The sequence below is a fragment of the Aquila chrysaetos genome, chromosome 9 (genome assembly GCF_900496995.4).
Source record: "Aquila chrysaetos chrysaetos chromosome 9, bAquChr1.4, whole genome shotgun sequence".
Taxonomy (NCBI): domain Eukaryota; kingdom Metazoa; phylum Chordata; class Aves; order Accipitriformes; family Accipitridae; genus Aquila; species Aquila chrysaetos.
Genome location: NC_044012.1, coordinates 17,832,052 through 17,856,948, shown reverse-complemented (window position 1 = coordinate 17,856,948; position 24,897 = coordinate 17,832,052). Strand labels below are relative to the sequence as shown.

The 24,897-nt window shown below is 37.2% G+C and overlaps 1 protein-coding gene across 8 annotated transcripts in view; it reads left to right on the top strand.

Moving 5' to 3' along the window:
* Positions 1–24,897, top strand: part of TOX3 (TOX high mobility group box family member 3) — a 123,948-nt gene that overhangs the window by 35,718 nt on the left and 63,333 nt on the right. For 6 of the 8 annotated variants that reach the window (XM_030026417.1, XM_030026423.1, XM_030026418.1 and 3 more), the window contains exon 2: positions 21,457–21,522. In XM_030026417.1, the coding sequence (XP_029882277.1) occupies positions 21,457–21,522 (66 nt within the window). Of the gene's footprint in view, positions 1–20,756; positions 21,267–21,456; positions 21,523–24,897 lie in introns of those variants that run through there. The other 2 variants (XM_030026420.2, XM_030026419.2) reach the window with 1 other exon arrangement.

Genomic DNA, 24,897 nt, shown 5'->3' with positions numbered 1-24,897 from the left:
CATGCTGCTAGATATGCTTTTCACTGTATAATGCAGAACACAGGTCACTATTGGTAAGCCTATTCTAATCATGGCTTCTCAGAACACAAATCCATTAACCTGTGGCGATAACCCTGCTGCAAAGACTCGACACAAACAATGCTGCACTATGAATGATAGAGTTCATGGCTGAACTGCATTTGAAAGGGCATTCTGGATAAAGTTAAGAAAGTAATGTAGAAGAAAAGTTAATGAAATGTAAGATGAGTTGCCTGCTGTCAGGGTACAACTGCTTATTGAAGTTTCTACTCAGAGAAAGGCTAATTCCAACTAGAATATTGCACTAATGTATGCATAGCCTAACTCAAGCAACATAGACTGCTTTTGCTTCTTTTTTTCTGAAGGTGTTTAGCAAATACTTTTACAGGTTGTTTCAGTGTCACTCAGTCTTGAAGAGTTGAAGAGCCACTTCATCATCAAGAGCCATAGAATAATTCTGGCATGACAGATGATGGTGATGGTAAAGCTGACATTATCATAACACATCGTCATCACTTTTGATGAAACATTCCACAGCAAACACCAGCTAGCTGAGGTGAAAATCTGCTTCGCTTCTTGTTCGACTCCACTTCTTGGAATATCTGTTGTTCGCTTGGGGTTTTTTCCCCTCTTCACCCTAGCATATAGGATTTCTTCCTATATATGTGTATGGCTTCTTGGAATCAGGTGAAATGATTGCTTTTTTTTCCTCAATCAGGTCTTCTGAGACCTAAGGGTAGTTTCTCTGACATACCTTCTTAGACCTCTGTGTAACATTGCATCTCTTGCTATACATGGGATCATCTTTGGGGCTGTGCTGAGATATCTCTCTCACTTTTGTTTTTTTTCAACAAGTTCCTTGAAAACTACCTCAAGCTTCTCTTTTTCATTGTTCAGTGTTTTGATTTTTCTAGCTCCCAATCTTGGCAAAACAGTTGTTTTAATCTTGTTGCAGTCCGGCTTCATTCAGGAACTGAATTCAGTAAAATATTGAGAAGTCATTGTCATCTTGTAACCAGAGACTCGGTTTAGAGCAGTTTGTTTCATTATTGACTTGATACTAATCCTTTGGAAGAAGTCACCTCAGACAAAGAGAATTGGTAGATAATGGACATGTGGCTGATTTTGAGAACCACTGGATCTACAAGCTGATCTTTCCAAGTTGCTTTATGTTGAGAATCAACTGTCTGCAGCAGCTGTGGACTGAACCACACATGAAAACCACTTTTGAAGTTTTTTAATCTCTCTGTCATCACCAAGACATTCATTCGTTCTTGAGAAAAATCTGTTTGTACAAAGACAATGGCCAGGGCCTACGTTGTCAGTGGAGGAAATGTGGCAAACTTTGAATGTGGAATCAATGCAGAGGGCCTGAAATCTTCAGCATCTCAGACAAGCAAGTAAGAGAGAACCCATTTTTTTCCTTCCAAAGAGAGGCTGAGTGTGTATTGGTGAAGGCATTTGCAGTCACAGATACTAATGCAGATATACAGATACTAATGCAGATAATACTGATACAGTGTAATACTGGATTGGCTCAGGTGAAACCTAATGCCACCGATGGCTTTCTTGTGAATTGTCTGTTGTCTTGTAAAAGCCTGATGAAAATGTTGCCAGGTATTGTTGTGTGATTGCTCTAATGCGGAGATAAGAACATATAGTTATGATTAAAATGAAGCTCAGATCAGCATTGTAGCTCATAGACAAGCATTCCTTATGTTGCGCAGGAAAGCGCGCCACCTTATCAGCGATTGCTTAGTTCCTACCTGTAATGCGTTCTGTAGTCAAGAAATTAATGTACCTACCATAAATACACCTATGCCAGGTCTTGATTTTAAATTGCACATCTGTTAATAATTTTTCTTGTCCACACTTTTGGAAATCTTTTCAGTATTTCAGCATAGTTTCTCATACTTGCAGAACTCTGTAAAATAATGACAGATAATAAGATGTTCTATGTTTTGCCTTGAAGTCGGATATGGTTTGAATGCTTTTAAAAAGAAAGGTAAAAATTTTAGTGCTATAAATCCAACTTAGCATGACTGTAGTATCTGTTCACGAAAGGACTCTATGACTCTATTTGGTTTGTGTAAAAGAAGTCTCTGGTCATTTTCTGGTGATTGCGGTGAAATCCGTCTTAACTCTGTATCATACGTACGTATTTTCTGTTTGATTCTGCAGTCTTTACATGCATTCAGCAATGTTTTGCTGGATGAGTAAGTCCCTGGTGTGCTTAGCAGCTGTATGGAACCACTCATGTAAGACCTGATCAACATGAAAAAGGGTTGAAGAAGAACTTACTGCCTAAAAGAAATCTATGTGGGTGTATTTTAATTGCTACATTACCGTGACAGTCTACAATATTTATAATTCCAAAGCATTCTTTGAAAAAAGAAAAATAAGCAGCTTGTGTGCAATCGAAAAACAGAGTCAGTACATGAGATGTTTGTCAGATAAACATTGTAGATCTACCCTAACGAAGGTATTGCAATTGCATCAATGTCTGAGATGGTTTTAATGTCAAAAGCTTAACTCCTTTTGGTGCTTTTAGCCTTTCTGATTTCCCTAAGTGATCATAAAGTTATAAACAGTCTTTCTAGGAGGTCTCCGAGAATCCTGTTAGGAGCTTTTTATTATACTGGGAAATGCATATTGAATTGGTATTCATTTTCACTATTACAGAATAATCAAATCAGTGCTGTTATTATTATACTGTTGAAAAAGAAAATAATGGGGACGTAATGTAAAACTGCTAATGTGACGAAGCGCTTTTATTATGTTAGGTTGAGAATGCTATGGCTGCTTGTTCCAGCTTGCTTCAAGCAGTGATTGAGGGACGAAATGGAGGGCGTTTCGTTTGTGGCAAGAGGTTACATACGTTCTCATTTGAATGCGTAATTGTCTTTTGATGGCCGAAAAGGTGATTGCTTTGCCCACTTGTGCTTTCTGCCAGGCTGTGGTGTTGGTTCTGGACTGTAAGAATGCTCACTCTTCCTACTGTCACACACGCGGTGCTGCGATCTCCTTTAATCACGACTAGCATCTGATGGTTCTCTCTCCAGAAGAAATGGCTCATGTGTTCTTTTATGTTCATCTGAGTTTTTTTCCAAAAGGGAATAGAGCTTTTAGAGTACATTGTTAGAAAGTACAACAAGCCCCCTGAAGGTTCAAATTTGACAGGGATGTTAGGAGGCAGGTCAAGTGAGTGTCTAATGAAGATGAATGGAGAAAATTGCTGGTACAAGAATCACGTGGTGGGCGCTTAGCCCAGGTTGCTGAAAGTGTGATGGAATCTCACGGCTTCATTTATCAGTGTCATATTTGGGCTAAAAGTGAGCAGTATTGTTCTCATTTCTTCCAGATGGATAGGTCAACTTTAATATTTATTGCTCTTGTAGAACATTTGTTTGATGTATTTCCATTAGCTAGGCAATAATAGAAAAGCAGTGGAGAGAAACATACAACAGCTCCCTTCCTCTTCAGCTGAAATATGGCATACACTAATGTGTAAATATTTCTAAGACTGTCACTGATTTTTTTAATTTTTTTTTTTATTTGATGACATGATCATATATATTAAGGAGTTTTATAAATATAATAAAAAAAACACATCAAGGAAGTATAAAATATTTGACTTTTGGTGTGTGATTGTTAATCTTCTAACTTTTCATGAGCTTATAGTGCCTTTCAGGAGCAGCTTTTGCTTAAGAATGTCAACTTTAGAGGGAGAGAGAGAGAGAGAGAGAAGGCACAATAACACTGTATTTGAAGGACTGTTATAAGCTGGAAGTATTTTAGCAAAATCAACTTGCAATTTTGGATTTCTAAAATGGAATATAAAGAAGTTTGTTTCTGTCATCTTTTTTTTCTTCATTTCTATCGTTGCTAGTTACTTTTTCTATGATGGGAAAAGACCACATAATCTGTGTTGATGTAAAATTTTAAATAAATAAGGGATCTAACCATTACAAAATTGTGGCTTGTAGCTAATAGTGGTAACCCCTGGTTACTATTTATGAATGGATTTTTTCCCATTTATAGGAATCAGGTTCAAGGTGTTTGACATATATTATTTTATACTGTGGAAGGAAACTTAGCTGTTTGTGAAGCAGGTGTTGTGTTAAGTGCAGTGCAAACATCCTAGCCATATGTTTCTATAATTTAAATTAATTTGGTACAGTCATACTGTTAATCTTTAGTGACTTGTTGATTGGCATTTTGCAGACATATTTCTGGAAGGCACCCAATACCATTTTCTGTAGCCTTTCTGGCAGTAGCAGAGAGTAACATTTCCACAAATTGGAATCTTGTACAGCTCTGGGAAGTGAGCCAAGATTTAAATTAGACAATAACCTCTGCTCTGTATATAGCTTCTATTCTTCAGCTGTAGGGAAAGTGATTTGTTTAATACAGTCAGCTCTGTAGCATATAATAGACTGATATATGAATCACTCCTTGGCAATGTGCGTTTCTTAAATTTATATAGATTGAACAACTAGTTGGTAATGTACTTAGTTACAGTTGTGCAAACAATAACTATTAGCAGAGCTGAACAGACCTAGAAAAAATTGTGTTTGGTTGGTGTTTGCTAAGGATTCTGCAGAACTGTTGGATTTTAGAACAATCCTCCTCTTCAGGTGCAGAGGAAACAATTTCATAAACGCGAGTAGTGTTTGAGCTTTGGAAAATCAATAATAAAGCTTTTATATCATAGTTTAATGTTTCTTTCGTTTCGTGTATGAATGCGTGTACACAGTGTTCCTTAAAAATTAAACTTAGCATCAGTCTGTGTTGTAGCTACATAATTAGGTTGCAGCTCTTTTTGTTTTGCCCTTGTATATTTTTTTTCTCCTTCATGTTAAAATCTGTTGCTGTCAATTGATATCTATGAATGCAAAGAATTCTTTTCTTTCCAAACAGCAAGGATCTTTTCTTAAAAGGAGAGCTCTTTACACCATTCGGTTCATGTTTATTTAAAAGCTTAAAATCATTAGACCAAATCTCACTTTTTGTCCAACAGAAAATTGATTTTGCTAACAAAAATGGTGTGGGCCTGAAAGAGAATATTCAGAAATATGCAAATAAGTAGAGATAGAAATCTGTTTGAGCAGCTGAACAAAGCAATCAAATTTTTCCCATTGAAAGTTTATTTAGCTTCACTGTGGACGCTTTTGAACAAAATTATAAACTGCTGTTAGTGAAATACTTCTTTTTATAGGGAAAAGGGGATTCTTTTTAAGCAGAACTATTTTTAATACTCCCCATTTTTCTGCCAGGTCTTACATTTACAAAATAAAGCACATTGTAAATATTGAACAATACACAGATATATTTCCTAACAGTTTATAGTAGGCTGCATATTCTGGGTGGGTTCCAAGCAGTAGTTAGTATAAATGATATGCCAATCAAAATAATTTTTGCAACTATAACCTGTTATAATGCAGTCTCTTATCTGAAGCGTCAACTTGATATAAGCCAGATCTCTCTTCTTAAGCTTTAACTCTTACATGTATAATTTCCCTTGTCCTGAACTAATCCTGCTTCTGTCCCCTAAGCTTCTCGGTAGTACACTACAGCAAAACGTAATTTATGTACTGGTTATATAAATATTAATCATCACTGCTTCCATTAGGTCATGTGCACTTTATGCCTTAGTCAGGAGTGAATTGGGTACAGGATATCTGACGTACTTCAATGAGTAAGATTTGTAAATGTCCAGCATGTCCCTTCCAGGCCCGTTTTCTAATAATTCAGCTTCTGTGTAAAAGCTGACTTTTACAAAAAAGTCCCCTTGTAGCCAGCAAGATGATTACTCAAAATTTGACCATTTCTACTGGTAAATAAAGGTGTGGTTTCATAAAGTGCCAGGTTTGTCATTATGGCTATCTTAAGGAGTTCCTTCCTCCCCTCTTCATTCCTGCCCCAGATGAAAAAGAAACTTTAATTGCATATACCTCCCCAAATCCTAACGAGTTCCATGTTTCATTTTTGCAGTGGGACCTCAAAAACAGTTGTATCAGCATAAGCAAAGGGATACTGAATTCCCTGAATATAGAGCAAATAACTAAATGAACAAGGGGGTGGAGGTTTGAAGCATGATGCACGAGATCTCCTCTGGAACTTAGGTCACTTAACGACGTGGCTGCAGGTGGCAGTGCTGACATCGTGACTTTGAGTCACTGGAATGTCCTTTAGTTTGGTTCCCACTGCTGCTGATAGCTGAAATTGAATCCTGCATATAACCATTTTATGGAAGCTGGAGATGCTGTAAATCTCCTTCATTGTTGTTGATGATCATTCTAAATGTTGATGACTCTGGATGATCCGGGAAGTTCTGGTGTGAGGGGAGTCTGTGAAATTGCCATTTTTAGATTCTGACAATAAAAAAATCCATTAACGAGGTCGAAGCGCTGTGATATTCACAGGCTGAACACCATTCTATATCTCTGAAGGAGACAGAGGTTAGAGCCAACAGCATGGGTTGTGCTTCCAAAGGGATGAAGAGACCAGAAAGGGGCTTGACTTGCCCCAAATTTATGTTAACAGAGCAAAATGTAGGAGGAGTGAACACAGTAGAAAGAGCATTTGCATTTGAGAATGGTGAAGAGGTTGAGTATTCTTTCAATGTAGTGTTCTGTTTATGAAGCATTTAGTGTATACATCTCTGTAAGGAATGCAATCAATACATGCACCCTCATTCGCTCCTTATCCCCTTTTTGCACATGCGTGGTTAAGTAATACAACATGGCAGAAACTTTTTTCTTATCTCAGAAGATGATATATTTATATGTTGACATGAAAATTGATAGTCCTTTTACCTTTTTTATAGTAGCTAGTTTAGCTACAGATGATATTTCAGTTACTGGAATATAGCACACAGCCACCACCACCACCATCTGATCCAAGGGTACAGCCTGATTTATGTTGGCAAATAACCATTCACTGTTTTTCTCCCTGGTAAGTACCACTGCAGATTTCTGCTTTTCCTAGATGACCCTTACACAAGTTATTGTTTGCATTTTGATTTTTATGAGAGATGTGGGGGGGTTGGGGGTGGGGGGAGTGGGTTTGTGTATATATGTAAGTGGAGGTGTTTCTTATAACCAGTGGTTTGTATATATGCTTGGATGAAGGTGAGATTATAGCACTGGAAGAGATTCCTGTGTCACTTGTAATCTGTTGTTGCTGGTTTCAGCGGTGGTAAGGAAGGTCCCGCACAGAGATGTGTGAAGGATCATCATGGCACGTTACCCAGAGTTTCCCATGGACGTATGGGAGCTTGGACATGAACAACTGTTCCATGCTGTTGGGAAGGCAAAAACAAGATTGCATGGGAGACAAAGGAAAAAAGACCTTTTTATCTAGAACCAGTAGTGGTCTGGAATTGTGAGATTAGTTTAAATGTCATATTCACTGTTACAAGCTGTCCATTTTTTCAAAATATGAAAAAATGACATTTATATGAAAGTGTATGTAAATAAGTATGCTTTGAATTGCTTCTAGATGCTCTCAAAATCGTTTCACAAGATATCACAAACTTCTAAATCTTTTTTCTTTTAATTTTGAATGCCTCTCCTTTGCTATGTGTTAATCTTTCCTCAAAGTTTATTTTCATCCATTTGCTTATACCCGTTTTCAGCTTATCTTTTCCTTATCTAGCTGATAAGCTAATTTTTATTATCCTGCTCTGATAATCATTGTCTTACTATACCTTGCTATGGGCCTTTCTTCCACCTTTTCTCTGCCTCCTAGTACCCAGCACTTGTACATCGTTTTATAGCAATTGTATATCATTTTATTCCTCTCAAAACCAGACTATGTATATCGTATTTGACAACTCAGTTCTCCCATTAAAATAGATATATATTTTTTAGGTTGTTTTTAATAAGTTTTGAAAATACCATTGAGCAACCTTGTTTTGATTAGCAAAGGAAACCTCTTTCACTGGAGAGCTGTTGTAATAATTCTGGGGCAGATCAGGCAAAACCATTTTCTTGAAGATGGTTTGGTTTAGGGTTGGCGTTTTTTTTAAGTCTAAAAATCACTGGACGATATTATCAGAAACAATTCTAGATGCTTATGCAAATGAAAAGAAAGTCATGATTTATAATACCATTTAGTTTTTACTGTGACCAATTAGTTATTTCCCCAGTGTTGGTTGGTATTTTCCTTTTTTAGTGTCAAGAGAGCTGCCAGACCATCATGTGCTATTCCTCTGTTCTTGCCTTCTTCATTGCATTCACACTAACACTGTGCAGCATCTCCCAGTTCGGGTAGAAAAAATGACTGAGAAATTTTATGGTAGAACAAAATATCCCCAGTTTTGCAGACAGTGAAGCAACCAACCTTGTGGATTTACTGTGATTTGTTCTTACTGTGAACATAAAAGCAATTTTCATGTTTCACGCTCCCTTGTATGGTTTTGCATCGTTTCACTTGCTCACAAGAACTGGACGTGGGATTAGTAGTTCTCAACTCTTCTGCAACTCTGATATCACAGAAACATAATCTACCTGTGTCGTAAAACTTGGCTAAAGTTATTATGTGATCCAAAATATAATATAGTAATGAGACAGCTTTAGCCCTGGGTATTTGGAAAAAAAACCCCAAATATATAGGATTTTCTGAGAGTGCACTGAGTCCAGGTCTTATTTCTACTATGCAAAGATTTCTGATCTCTGGGAAATTTTCTATTCTAGAAGTGGGATGGAATGATAAGGTTCAAGATACAAAATAAAAATGACAGAACTCCCAGTAGTTTGCAGCTAGTTGTAGCAGGCATCTGCCTGCCAGAAGCACATGGTTATGGTACAAAGTATTATTTTGTTCCATCAGAATGGTTTCTGTATCAAAAATACTGTCTTAGAGACACCCGAAGAAATGTTTCTGTAGAGCTCAGATCACCATCATGCTATCAGCTGATAAGGAAAACTTAAGAGTGCTACATGTATATAAGCTTGTGACTTTTCCCATTTGACCTCCAGTTGTTAAGGTGGCTTGTAATTAACAGGTATTCCTAGGAATATCTTGCATAGTTTCTGAACATTCAGACAAAGAATGTTCATGAAGAGATTACAACTAATTCATACATCTAGTTTGAATTCATAGTAAAGCTAAATCTGATTATTTTAAATTCAGCTGAGAAAGATTCAACTTCTTGCACATCTTGGGTGTGAATAGCATAAGACACTGAATTGTCTCAGTCCACTAAATTAGGAGAATATTTTCAGAGCGTGAGTTGTGAGCTGTGGAACAGCTTGGCAGCAGAAATGCTACTAGGATCTGGTGTCTCTTATACTTCAGAAAAGAAACTCAAGAATTTGCATGTATCAAAGCTCAGGCTTGCTTACATCAAGACATGAAGGGTAGTACTTGACTATTCAAGAGAGCTTTTATTACCATTTTTAGTCTTATATTAAAAAACATTGTTTTTTCTATGGCATCTGGAAGTTATGAGGAGAAATTACATTACTGAGATGCCTGGCATGCTTTTTAATATGCACTTAATTCTAACACTAATTAGTCATTAGTATTTTGAAACATCAGTGCTGAAGATCACCTGAAGACTTGGGGGGCCTGGCTTTCATATGGTGCTAGACATTTCCAGCCCTGCATGTGTGAGGCTATTGGTCAGGTTGCATTTGAAATAAGATTATAACCAGAGCAACCTGATTTTTCTTAACTGGCATTAATTTGCTTAATATAAGATTTCAATATTTTGACATTAGGATTTTCATGGTTTTTTTTTTTCATTATTGGGAGTGAAAGTTTTGAGTGAAACTTTATTCGTTTCACTCATCATAAATGGAATTTGCTGTGTACCCTTTGTGTGTCCTCAACTCGCGGCAGAACCTCAGGGGCTGCAATCAATATCAGAAGTAATTTCTGTGCCCGCTTACAAGAAGAAATACAGTGACCCAATTAAGTGAAGAAAATGCTAGACTGTAGTAATGGATGAAAATGCAATTAAAGTAGGTTACTCACCTACAAAATAAAGTTTCTGCTGCCCAAAACGTTGCCTTTAGGTGGGAATGAAACAGTGGGAAGCTAAAGAGAGATAAATTAAGCCTGATTAGTCTCAGTGGCATAAATTAGGAATACGAGCTAGCATGAGGGATTATTCCACTCTTAAATTTAATTCTCCTCTACTGTTACTGCAGAGCATTGCATCCAGTTCAATCTTGCATGTTTAAATAAAGTTAGTCGTTGCTGAAAACTCTCCAGAGGCCTCCCTGCTGTGGGATTTGTAATCCAGCCCCAACTAAAAATAGTGGAGAAATCCTCCAGGTTTAAGGTTGATAAAGAAACAGGAGGAAGCGATGTGTTATGTGGGGGCTTCCAAAATGTGTCTGTGATCTGTGTTATATTGACACACATAATTTTTCCAAATTGGAAAATGTCTTCACCTGAGGAAAATTCCCAAGTCTTGTGCCTATCAGTGATTTTCTTGTACAACCCCTGTTCTTACAAGCTTAGCATATGAAATCCTTGAGCCTCATCTGTGCTTTCCTGTTCTTCCCACATAGAAGGGCATTGCTTATTGCATGCTGCAGCTAAGAGCTTTGGTTGAGGATAACCATCACTGACTAGTGCTGGAGTTGGTGTATTTCTGGGTGGCTTTTCTCTGGTTTTCATTCGGATATGTGTGTAGTAAGAGCAGAGTTACATCCTACAGGCTGTCTTTGCAATAGGCGGCTTGCTTTGTACAGCCTTGCATATAATGAAGTAGAGTTAATATAGACTTTAAAAAAATGCTATTTTTCTATTTGATTATGATTAGTATTTCTAAAGTGGAAAGTATTTAATTTCAGAAAAAATCACAGGAACCCATGGTATCAACGTGACTGAGAGTTGAGATGTTTAAGATTTTATGCATGTACTGATTTTAGCCTGAAAGTGTCTTGACTGATCCTCCATTATGATTATTATAAAATGTCTACATCTGCTTCACCCTTTCTCTATCAATTTTATATTTAAATCTTGATATAATTTGCTACTGTAGTAGAGCTGAATCACAGTCTAGAATGGAATTTACAATTTTCACCGGAGTGAGTGAAATTTGATATAAGATTCTAAGGAAAGCTACTTAGAGCCCAACTGCAGTATAATCACATCACTTTAAATTCGTGTGAGAAAATGTTACAGTAATCTTGAATATAGTGATATAAAACTATTTCTTGGGATTCTAAGAATAAAATGCTGTCATTATGTTAAGAAATGCTTAGATTCAGTTCTTAGTTTATATGAAATAATTGGGGAGGTAGACATGATTAACACCTTGGTTGTATGAACTTAACGCATCGAAGAGGAAGATGAAACAGAAATGTTCATATGGCAAAAACAGTTCTGTATTTATGCATTTTCCCCCTAGAACCCCCTATAAAAGTATCCTTTGCAGCAGTTAAAAAGAAACTGAGGGGGGTAAAAGGATAGTCAAATAGAGGCGTAGAGTTCTCAAAGACAGGCCCTTAGTACGTTAGGACAGGAGCGGGATGGTGCTGCGCTCTCTCAGGACCTTTCAGGTCCCATGCGTTCTGGAGGACTCCTGTCCCCGAGCAGGGCACGAGCTAGCGGCCTCCGGTCACAGCACGGGGTGCTGGCATCGGTGCTGCTGTCGTGTGGAAGGTGGACGGGAGGGGCGGCCCCAGAATTGGGTCCACAGGTTCGGTTTGGGTCTTTCTTGCAAGTTATTTTGCAGTACCACGTGTACGTGTTGAGGCCGGTCTGAGAAGCCGGTGAACTTCTTCCATTTGGTAAATGTCATGGAGAACAGAGACGTTTCCACCCTCTCACAGGGCCGTGGAAAGGGAGCAGTTGTGCTTTACCCTTGCTTCAGTTCTTTAGAGCAGTTGTGGAAAAGAGCATAATTTAAACACCATCTGTCCTCTGATGTCATCAGAAGTGAGATCTTACGTATAATTTGAGCTGTTTAGAGAAAAGTAGCTCGTAAAACGCATACATTGAATGGATGCTGTGGAACTGCGTGTTTGAGAAGGCCTTTCTTGTGTGGAATCCAAATTGCTACAAAGTTGTAGAAAAATATATACAAACAAGAGACCTAGCCATACAAGTAAGTTCTTTTTGCATTTTAACAATATATTCCTTCCATGACATTTATGTCTAATTTGGTTTATTCCAGCAACAAGTACATGCTCATGAGAGTGATCATGAAAATAATTTCGTAGTTCATCACTGCAAACACCTCTAGGTTAGAAAGCAAAGAAAGTAAACACGTTCTTTAAATATTCATATTTTTTTAAACAAATACTTAAACTACCGTGGCCTCTCCTTGGCTTTGTTACTGAATGTGTTTCTCTTAACATTTGGTCTCTTTCTGTATTTTAAGCTTCAGGCAACAACAGGGTGTGATGATAGTGAATGTACTTCAGAACTCTGAAGTAACATCTGTAGATCTTGTGGCGTCTTTTTTATGTGAAACTTAGTGGGTTGGTCTAAGCTTGATGTTTGTATTGGCCTTGGACAGAGGAAAAGCAGACTTAGTATATGTAGGTGGATGCAGAGATATACCCAGAATCTGTGTTTGATTCTCCATTTTACTACCTTTGAAGGCAATGTGGACAGAATAGAAAATCCATTCTTGTCTATAAAGAGCCAAAATGGTAAATTGAAATGCTGAACGTGTGACACCAAAATATTTGGTGTGTTTGTCTCGGAGAGAACTTTCGAGATTCAGACTAATTTTATAACACCTTAATCTTGTATAAATATTAGGACCAGGACTGCACTTTGGACCACCTTTTAATATTTATGCATTTAAATATGGAATAAGTAGCATTAAAAATCTGGCATATATTGAATTGCCTTGATTGTCAGTCAACAGAATAATTATACTGTGCATATTCATGCAAAGTTACTTCTTGCATATAAAAACTTTTATAGACTGTATCCTTCTTAAGAGATCTGAAAATGTCCAACATGAGACCATTAAATATTCCTTTCATTACTGTTCCTAAGACTCGCACAGTATCACACTTCGCAAAATATCATTCAGTTACTGCTGTTGGCCATGGAATTCACTGAAGGAGTTCATATTAAAGAATTTGGCTGGAATCAGAGAGATTAAGTCAGTGCTTTTTATTGTTATTGTCGAAGTTTTTATTTGCTGGCTGAAAGCTTTAAAGTAACTTCAAACGTTTTTGTTCTAATTGCTTTCCTAAAACTTTTAAATCTGTACTAACTGCAAACAGTGTGTCTGATGGAGATTTGAGGATATATGAATAAAATATAAATGTCTATTTTTCTTTAGGATCTTGCTCAAGTATTTTATCCCACTGAGGTTTTTTTGGCTCTAAGCAAAGAGTAGAGAATGTGTGTGTATACATATATATGCATAGACATGCATATATAAACGTATATATAACAATTAGTGTGGCAGATGTTTAAGACTCAAAAATTGGAATCCAAATGGCCCTCTGAATTAAAGGCTCTTAAGATTTTAAATATCAAAAGACTGTCAAATGTATGATTGTACAGACACTTATGCACAGATTCAATAATTAACGAACCACCATTGAGATTATTCATTTGCCTAAAATTCAGCATTGGGGATGTGACTGCAAAACTGGGCACTTAGAACAGTTATTTTAACATTTTGTGCTCCTGTCTGTTGTTTGCTAGTTGCTCATCAGCGATGTGTTCTTAAGCAAATTAAGCTTTCTGGTGTGAAATCCTCTATAGGAACTCCTGTTTTCAACAGGGTCTGCATTTCCTCGTGATTATTGCAGGATCCTGATGTGGTGTGTTGGAGAATCCTGGTGTGGAAGAAACAGAGAGAAATCACTCCTGTGTAGTAAGTTCTGGTGGCCAAAGTCACCAAGGCTAACACTTCCCGGGTATATTTTCACATGTACATGAAGATCTTTCCTAGAAAATTTGTAGGCAGAACGTAGCGGGAAATGAACCTGCTTCCAGAAGATATTATCTACTGTAAATAAGAATAATACTGTAATCTGTCTCAGAAAGCTGATTTCTATTGTACTATCCTGTAATGATAATGTATTGTAAATTTGCTGTGAGAATATGAATGGCAAGGCTCAAGTATAAACTTGGCATATATAATACATGCTACCTAGTGGTCCAGTACTTCATGAAATTCTTCAAAAATTGTATCTTTTGCTGACAAAAGCATTGTCTCTATGCATGTATCCATACCCTTGTGCACACACGCATGTAGCGGTTTGATCTTCGCTGTAACTGGGCTACGTTATCTGCTTACTGACATTTGGTCAAAGGCTGACCCAAATGGGCAGCCTTTTGACTGCATCTGGTCCGACTCTCCGTCTCCTTTATCCTCAGTGACTCAGTCCTTAACCTCCAACAGCTGCGTGTCGTCTATGGTAAAGAATACTTCTTGCGTCTGGCAGTGTGTGCTATTTCTTCCAAAATGTTAGCATCCTGCCAGAGGAGTACAGAAATTTCTGCGGGTAGCTATGTAGTGTCGAAATCGAGGATACCATTTTGCATTCAGACTGAGATAAAATTAGTTCTTTATTTACAAGGTTTTGAAATTCAGGTTTTAAAAGATGCTTCATTCACTTGTAATGGTGGAAATCCCTAACAACTTTAGTGGTATTGCATCTGTGAACCAGCTACTAAAATCTGCCTCATTGTTTCTAGTAGCAAAAATAAAATAGCATACTTGTATTTTATAAAATAACATGAATACCACCTACTGCTTCTGAAGTATTGAAACTGTCATGAAGGACTTGCTCTTCCAGAAAAGAACACTCTGCTCCTGCTATGAACACATCATACTTAAAAATAAAGCCTCTACATAGATTAGCTGGATATCCATCTAGAACAGAAATGATTGGAGAATTCTCGTCTGTTATTTTTACGTTCATTGAGAAACGTTCATTGTGTTTCCTGATGAGAAAAAAACCCAATATTTAATTTAATACATCTGGTGAGAACACTGCTGTTCATAGATGGTGATAGTTGATACTATTAAAAAAAAAAAAAAAAAGCCCCCCTCCCAACCCTCCTCCCACTCCATCTACTTCTGCTACTAGAATAATTTTAGTGTATATTGTTTTGTTTGGAGTAATCAGGCTGAAGTAGCATTAGTCCAGCTTCTCATCTTTTAATTACAGACAGTTTATTGTCTATGCTGTCCCACTTTCTGCATGGTTCCCCACCAGCCAGCAAGACTTAGCAATCTCCATTAATTTAATTTGGCATTTCATTCAATCAGACAGGCTGTGAACATGATGAATTTTTTTTTTTTTTTTTAAATAACACAATGCTCATTCTTAATTGATGTCCTTATCAGACATTGTATTTGCCAGAGCTGTAATTATTGGTCAGGCAGCAAAATCAAATCTGCCCAAACGCAGTGAAGATGTTCTCCGGTGAAATTATTAAGATACAGTACTTAGACCTGCAAAGTAATTTAGTTTTGGTCTGTAATTACATCTTTTGGGATCGTTATCTTTCTTTTTACTCATAAGGATAGTGTAACCTCAGAGGAATTAATTTGCCAAATATGAAGATAGAACCGAGATTCTTGCTGTAATATATATTTGTGCAAGTAGATATTATTCTATATAAAAAATATGACCATGCTCACACTGTAAAAGAATGATTTTATTAATGGCCATATTTTAAAAAATATGGCTTCTAATTTTATTGCAGAAATACTGGAATTGTGATCAGTTGAGGCTGCCATTTTCCATAAGCAATAACTTGGCATCAGAAATGATAGAAATTTGGATGTGTAACTATCTAAAATACATATGCAGGTGGACATGTAGTGCTGTGACAGAACTACTTTAGAGCTAGTTCTGCAGGCAGTAGTTCAGCATCAAGCCAGTGAGAATTTTTTCTGGAGATACTATCCTGAGAAACTTTAAATGTGTATATTAACTAATAATTATGAAAGGACTGTTAGTGTCATGAAAACTAAGTCTGAATTCTGTTTTGCAGTAAGGGTTGGGATAGGGCTTTCTTTAATAAAACAAAAAGGGGGGGAGTGCATTCTGTAATAGCTATAATTTTTTTTTATTTATTCTCAGGTATATGATATGTAGTCTTTGAGTACAGAATTGCAGTCATTCCTTTTAAGCAAAATGTAAGTCTCTGGATTAGTTATGAGAAGATGATAAAATGTGTTTCCTACCTTTTCTGGATATATTTTGTTTGAATTTTTCATTTGGGACATTTATTCACATTCCATGGTTTTGGTGGTATTCTGTGCTGGAACAATAACCCTTCCAACTGTTTCCTCTTCCTTGTGGTTGCACTATTAAATTAAGTGCAATATTCTAAAAAGAATTATTTAGTAAACCTAATGTATTTGCCTGAAGAATCTAATTTTACTGTTGAGCATAAAAATAGTAGTATTTTAAAAACACATTTTTATTCATTGAGATGCTCAGATAAAAGTCTGGGCTCCTCTATGTCTGGTTTTAAGTTACTTACGTATTTCTGTATTTGCACTTTTTAGGAAATGAATAGTGGGTGTGAGTTCTAATGTTTTTCAGATTAGAGTTGCACCACAATTGAGTTGATTTAAAGACAGAAATGTAGAAAGTTGTAATAAACACTAATGACTGAATGTTGTAAGTAAAATAATTTCTCCATTAAAATCACTAGCAAAATTCCCATCAAGTTTTATAGGTACAAAATGTTATTCCGTGTGTCCATAACACCTTCAAAATTAGTTATTGGCTTTACTTTTCATGCTTTTTTTAATATTATGGGTTTGTGGTGTAAACTTCTCTTTTGCTTGTTTTATTTCTTGCTGTGGCTTTCGACTCATCACAGTTGCAAAAGAAGAGCCCAGACAGTAGTCACTATTTAACCTTTTGAGGTTTTCTGAAGATTTTTTTCAGTGGGAATTCATACTTTGTGGACAGTTAATCACTCATTTTTATCCCAAACGGCCAAGGTTTTCTGTGATGTTCATCATATCAGACTTGTTTCTTAAAACAACCATTTGTTAGTCTCAGCTTTCATAACCAAGCAGTTTTTAAGCTCTGGTGAGTGCGAAGGGTAGCGTGAAAACTCAAGTAGAGTTGTGCTGTGCTGATTAAAAGTGGCTAATCCCTTGATTTGCAAACAGGTATCGTAACATCTGGCCTAGGAGGTTTGGTCTATGAAAATGTGCAGTTTGTAGAAGTGGGGCACTGATACAGTTTTTGAATCCCCGATCCTGGGCAGGAGTTGATTTGGTCTTCATTAGGGCATGCGCTAGGGAAGGAATAGAGGGCAGGAATTCTCCTTTAGCATTGCAGCTATACACCCTTCCTAGAAAAGATGAGTAAGGCCAGATGTTGGGCTTCGCGTTTGGTAGTCAAAGCTAAGAGAAGAGCTTCAACAAGCTATTCGATAAAGAATCAATTTTCTTGATATCTCTATACAAGGTATTAGTAAGCAAACATCCAGTCTTTCTCATTACAGTCTTCATGTTGGTTCTTACGGATTTCAGCAGGACAAAGATTCAAGTGCCCTTGCCACATAAAAGAGTAGAGGACTGAGCTGTCATAGTTTTAATGCAATGATTTGCATGAAGAATGAAAGCTGTGATTCACAACCAGTTCAGAAGAGGTTTTGTTTCTTTGCAATCCATTTCATGAAATCAGCATATGCTTGTGGTTTCCATTGCTTTGCTGTGGCAGTAAGTTGTCATGCTCATGCTTAATATATTTATCAAAACTTAAGACAGGGTTTGAACTCCTGAAATCAAAGGAAACAAATAGTAGTTTATAATGCAATGACGTGTTGCCAAAGGAAGCTGAAAAGATTTTATTCTTTCATAGTTAGAGAGCGAGGGTGCTCTGAGATCTTTAGATGCAAAAGTTTATGCAAAACCTTGCTAATTGCTATGGCTAAGTAATTTGCAAAACATCCCAATGCCAGCACGAAACAAAAAGATAGCCTGACTAGGTGCTGCATCTTACTGTCTTTCTGTCGCAGGGAAACCCAATAGGTGGGACTCCACAGGAGTATACGTGGGCAGACCAAATAGCCAGGTCTTGCCTTTAATTTGAATGCCTGCTGTCAGCTATAGCAATGCTCTGAGATGTTTATGAGGGGTCTGAGCAAGGGATCCTTTAGAAAATGAATGGAGAAAAATGTTGACTGCAACAAGAGTCATTTCACAAAAAAGCATCTTTCCCAAATTATTTTACTAAAATAGACAAGAACCCCTTGTTCTATTTAGAATGATTTATAACTGTTCCCAGCTGATCACAAAGTGTTTCTAAATTAAATGCCATTAATTATAGCCTTATATAGATACAAAGATATGCAAGAAGTGCTTTGTAATTCCAGCTCTGCACTTCAGGTGAGAGCTTTTTAAATTACTTGGACCATTGGAGCCACCTGCTTGACTAAATGCTGAGGGCCCTGTGTTTCAGTACTCATCAGTGCATTGCAGTGTTAACATTGTTACTGATTTTTCTCATTTCTCCAGGGCAAATACTAATTAATGGATACAATTCACAGCTGATTAGCTGTAGTTTCTTCAGTAATTACATTCGCAGACTAACTGTTCAGAAGAGGATTTCTAACCCAGTTCTTATTTCACTCTAAGCTTAATTTGTTTTTTGAATTGTTTAGGTCCTTAAGATAATAACCATTTTATTTTCTTTTGTTGTTATAGGTACCATTAGATAATAAGGAAGTTTAATCTTAGAAATACTCACTGATAATTGTTGTGTGCCTTCAATGGATTTCTAATTCAGAGACAAAAAATAAATGTAAATCATATTAGTTATGATCCATGCGAACAAAAGCCTAAATATGCCAGGTTCTGACATCAGTGCCTGAGTCATACACAATAGTCTTTTAAATATTGTAGCCCAAGAACAGAATGAATCTAAGGATATGTACTTGTAACTTTTAGCTTTGACATTCGTCGTTATGTCCTTTACTTCTGCAGTCTTAATAAAATGGAAAATTATGTTGTCACTTTCCCCTTTCTTTTACTTTAATAAAACAAAAAGGAAGAAAACCACTTGGCAGTCGGAACAGCAGTAGCTGTGGCGTGAGGATTACCTGTAGATCAAAACAATATAGAATTTTACTCTTCAAGGTAAAAATTGGCTACGTTTCCATTTTGAGGCAGTGGAGCCCCTAGGATGCTAAGCTCATTAAAATAAGATAGGGTTTGTTCCCACGCACTTATCCAATGTTAGAGCTATACTTGCCTATTGTACCTTTGCACTTAGGTGTAATTCGAAAACTCGATTTCTTTTTTTTGTTACTGTAGAAAGAATAGCTCTATTGGAGCCATTTGAGTTTTTCATGTAAATACTTCTTAGTTTGCCACTAACTGACATGAAAAAAAAAAAAAATCTATCCTGTCCATCTCACTGTTGAGCTGAAGTACTATGTCTTTGTGCAACAAATCCACACACACACATCCGTATGTGCCAAAACAGTAATTTGAATGTGCAGTTTGATTTTAATTTTTTAATCTCCAAAAATGGGTGACATCTGGGCTTTTAAAAAATGGATGACATTACTTGAGTATCTGCATAGCTGGGGATAACAGAGTTTTAATAGCTATGAGGCAGCCTACATATTGTGTTAAGGCCTCTGTTGCTTAACATGTGTTATAGATTGAAAGATTCAGCATGTTAAGTACACAAATGGAATTTCATACTTCAGAATGAGGAATCTCATCTCATATTCCTTCCTCCCCACGATTGTTGTCTGATTTTGTTGATTTCCTGTTTTGTCAATCAGACAATTCATCAGGTACACAAGGCTCCAATTCTTTGTGTCCGTCTTCCTTTTTTCATCCTCTATCACTATAGTTTCCTCCTCTTCTTTTTTTTTTTTTTTTTTTCCTTTTCCCCCTCCTTTTAACTTTTGATCTTCTTTTCAGAAATGGATTTTGGAGTTTTTGGGGAAAGAGCCTTTCTTGAAAGGATTACTCTGTCCCCTCCACTGCTCTAGGATGCTGGAGGAACTGGAGAGAGTCAGGGTCTGAAACACTTCCCTGCTAAAAACAGTCAGGCACCAACTACTGCAGTAGCAAATTGAGCTGGAGCAAAGTGGTTTTCCTTTCAGGACAGGTTCAGCTGCCCTGAAAGCACAACAGAGTTTCTTGCTTGGAAAGAACAGTCTGTGCAAGTGCATGGTTACCCATTCTCACGCTCTTGTTGCAGAGCCTATGCTGCTGGTGGTGGAGTTTGCTGTTGTGGTTTGGGGCGGGGGGGGGGGGGCAGGTCCACCAAGATCTGGCAAGATAAAACAAAGCCTTCCTGAAAAAATTTGCTTTACAGAACTCGAAAATGGGACTTAAGGGAAGAATGCTTAGTGTGGCTTTAGCAGCAGTGATGTGGCAGGGCATTGTAGGGACAGCACAGGGACTTTTCTCTCATTTGATACTCCTACTTTGCAGTGTGCACTTTGCCTGGTAATAGAAATGTGAAAATGTGAAAGCCTGTGATTTAGTGTTTTAGTGGTAGCTGCATGACATGCGTGGTATCTGTTCCTTGAAGCAAAGACTCTAGACGCCTGCCTGCTCCGGGAATGCATGCAGAAATAGTTACCAGACTAGCTGCTTTTTGGAAGTGCTGTTTAAGGGAATAAGGCACACTAAGTGCCAATTAACCAAATGCTGATAATCTCTTTCTTTTCTATGCTCGGTCTGTAAAAGTGCTTATCTTCGTCAACAAATGTTCATACTTGAGAATTTGGAGGAAATGACTCTATGGCATCTGAGAGGATCCTTTTAGATCACTCGTGTGTGAGAGGAGTTGAGCCTCAGTGGGAGTTAAGTGGGCACGCCGCCCACTCCAGCCTGGGTAGATCTCAAGGTCTCAGTGCGATACAGTTTCTCTGATTCGCAAAATCTTCTGGTGTTAGTGTTCACTGGGGGCGTGGGAGCTCAACTGGAATGAAGGATAGACAAAAGGGGATTGTTTGGCTTTTTAATTTTGTGGAAAGAACGGGATTTTAAGAACAACACAGCAGATTCTCATTCTTCCCCTTATTGACCTTCATCTCTTTAAAACCAGGTCCACTTGGAATAGTAATACGCCAGCTACTCCTAGCTGCAGCAATCCTCTGGATCAGGATCACCTGCAGAAATATTATAATGCATGTCAGGAAAGATGTAGTAGAGCTGAAATGTCTTTTCTGGAGAACAGTCTCTTTTTAATGGACACTTAATTTCCAAAGTCACCTCTAGGTCTGCAGGCTGGCTTTGCTACATGGACAAAGTTGAAGAGATACACTTGGATATCTTCCATGTACAGACCTGGGGACGCAGAGTATGTAATAATAATAATAATGTTGAATCCAATCTAGTTCTGACTTCAAAGAACATCTGCAAAATTACATCTTATCTGTTTGTTGTTTTGTGTTTGTTGGGTTTTTTTCAACTTTTTCTATGCCAGGGATGGGGTAAAGAAAAGTTTATCGTGGCATGCATTAAAATCCAAATATTTATTTTTCTTTCAGTTTGGAAACAATAACAACTACATGAACATGGCAGAGGCAAATAATGCATTTCTTGCTGCAAATGAGGTAGATGTTTTTCTTTTTTATCTATGCTCATATTCTGCTGTTTGCTGTGATAATTTAACAGACTTTGAATGGATGAAGAGTGAAGTGCCGAATTTCTGTGTGTTTTATGGAGCACAAAATAAAGACTTTAATGAGAAAGAAAATAACCTGACAGCTCTCCATTACCAGTCAATTTAGCTGTCCATAAGGCTGTTACTTACATAGCATGTCAATAGAAACAAATCTGCTTTATGTATGAAAAAAATAATAAACAGAAGGAAACAAATAAAAAGCACAGTAGGTGTACACTTTGAAAGCAAGCTTAGTAATAGTCATTACTAGCTAATGTGCTAATTTCTGTTATAGATGCAAACATTTAAATTTGGGTTCTTAATACTCATATAAGTTAGAAAACCAAACCCAGCTTTGTTGCCTGAAGTGTATGTGCTGCATGAAGCAAACTTCTGCCCAGAATCAAGAAGAAACCCTGGGGCCAGGCTGGTAGAGACTGGCTGGGTTGTGGAGGTGATGTATTTAATCGCTGCCTTTGAGAATGGAACCAGGAGAAAGGTATGGCAACTAGAGTCTCCATGTATTTGTTACAGTGGTGCTGCCTTACAGCCAGTTAACAGACTATCAACATGCTAATACTGACCCCAGCTCCAGACAGAAACACCTTTTGCTCATCACTAAAACCCAACAGCTCTTAGTCCAAGGGGAAGGATGGAAGGTGCAAGATGCACTCTCTAGTAATGTGCATAGCAATATGGAGAACAAGAACTAAGTATTTATATAGAGTGCATGCCATAAGTGATCTTCCCAACACGAGGACGGATTAGAAAACTGGGCAGCCTTGATTTTACATGTCGTAAGTGGTGATTCAGTCGCGGGTATTCTTGTGCACTTTTAAAAAAGCCATCTCAGAGAAAATAAGCAGAAAGGTGTAACAATAAATATGAAGGTTAGAATTAAGAGTCGTATTTTATGAATCTTTTATACAATGGTCACCATCTCTCTTTACCCAGCAAGACTGCTTAGATAAGGGAATATTGTTTGGCACTAGCTCCAGTGTTATTTGTGATAATGAACACAAACCCCATCTGTAATGACAACATGATGTTTCTTTCTGTAGAATTTTTTTCCTACATTTGAATCAAACATTGATGAAAGCTCTGCTGCCAGCAGCTGTTCAGAGACAATTTAATTCCAGCTGTGATAATTCACCGTGTCAGACATTGGCTGTTATATGTTGATACAACAGTTCTCCAGATTTGCATTTTTATCAAAAGGAACAAATGTTTTGAACGTTTCAGTACAGATGGCATTTAACCATGCACACAGTTTTTAAAAAAATGTGTACAATATAAATATTTGAAAAGTTAATAACTTTAAAAAATGTGATTGGTAAGATAAATCCCATAAATGTTATACCATCTTTTCGTCATAACCGCACCTTTCTGCAATCCCAAATTGCGTACTATTCAGGCTCTTTTTACAGACTGAATAGCCCAGTGATTTGGATTTAAGACTACTTCACTAAGGGGCTTGCTTTCTTCTTAGATTACATCTATTTTGTTCTCAATCTTAGGTCTGTTATATGTTTTTTAAAAAAGATATATACTTATTTAGACAAGTTATATTGTGAGAATTAAATTCACATTTAAAAAATGTTAGGGTATTCATCAATTTACTCTCCCATTTGTAGTAAGCTGTAAGTATTAAGATGAATGCTGCTTTCCTAAGTAAAATATTGTATTATTATCTAGGTGTGTTATATATTTACACAGTTGTCCTAGAGTTATTCTGTTAGATGGGGGAAAAAGATGCAGTTCTTACAATTACTACTGTCTTGTAAATATGTCAGGTAAAGAGAGGTTCAAACGCACTATAATAATACTGATTTCACTGAACCCTTTTGCTTGAACAAGGAATAAAAATATGATTAAGTGTTAGTGTTCACATTAAAGCGTGAACCTAACTTTGCAATTACTGCATTACAATGTATTTAATTAGAGTGTTTTTACATTAACATGAATGTAGCTTTCTCGCTATGATTTTGGACCTGAGCACTGCTGAGCTAGAAGCCCATTTTATTCCTGTAAATAATGCCTTAAGAGTGTAATCCTAGAGCACATTCAGGCTTAGAAGCCACACATTTGCTTTATGTTTTCTGTCTCTATGTCATGATTACTACAACCCATTTTAAAGCACCTTAAATATTTATTGAAATAATATTTCAAGTGTTAATTACAGTGGTAATGAAAACAGCCAAATGCCACATATCAAGAATGAGTGTTTATCCGTATTGTTAATGTGATATGTTAGATTTCATTAAGCAGTAATGGGGTAGCAAATGAGTCACAAATTACAGTTGCATCTGTTACTAGACCACATTAGTGCCAAAATAACTGCAAATGCAGCCATAGGGTTATGTTCATTAGCCAACCACTTCTCCTGGCCAATCCATCCTTTGTGTTTGTGAGCTATGGGGTCCACAGGAAGAAAAATTCACACCTTTTGTAATATAGCAGCAGGCAAGTCCAACGTCTCCCTAATCCAGGCCCAGCTTTCACATCCAGAATTAAGTTACAGTCCTGCAGTTTGAGCAAGATGGGTAGCGTCTCGGCAGACTCTGACGGTACTGCAGACTGCAGCAATCTGGGACCTCATCATTTCTGGTGTGAGACCAATAATGACAGCTGACAGGTTCTATATGCAAGCAAAGGTTTTTCTTGTGTTTCAGTTTCCGTCTTCTCTCAAGCGGTTATTAATTTATATCATCATTAACAGTTTGAAGGATGACAATTTGCAGCAGTTAATGAGATCTTTCACTGAACTTATCATTTTTAAATTAACTGGCATTAAGTCATTCTTTCAAACAATGTAAATAATACATAAAACAGTTTCCACCCCCCCCCCAACACGAATCCTGAACTAATGCAAGCAAACAAATCCCAGAGCAGCCTTGCATGTCCAGAACACGACAAGAGTGCCTATTTTAGGATTGCCAACTGCCCAGTTTGATCAAGACGGTCCTGATCTGGGTACATTTAAAATGGCCTAATTTCAGGCACTGAATTTCTATTATTAAGTAGCAGTGGACCTGAAATAATATATGAAAGTTCATTTAACTCGCAAGAAATTTGAATAAGCATAGCTCATTTGTTTCCCAAATAAAAATCAGCTATGTTGAAGCCAGATACAGACTCTACTTGAATAAAGATTATCTTTGACAGACACATGCACACGTACAAACACGCACAAACCCTGAAGATAACTGGCAGTAAACGTTTTGCTCAAGGCATCTTAACAGGTGTTTAGTTCGTAACAAACCTACTGTTCAAACAAAGCTGGCTTGCTTCAGAAAACACTGGAAGCTGCTGTAATCACCCTCAC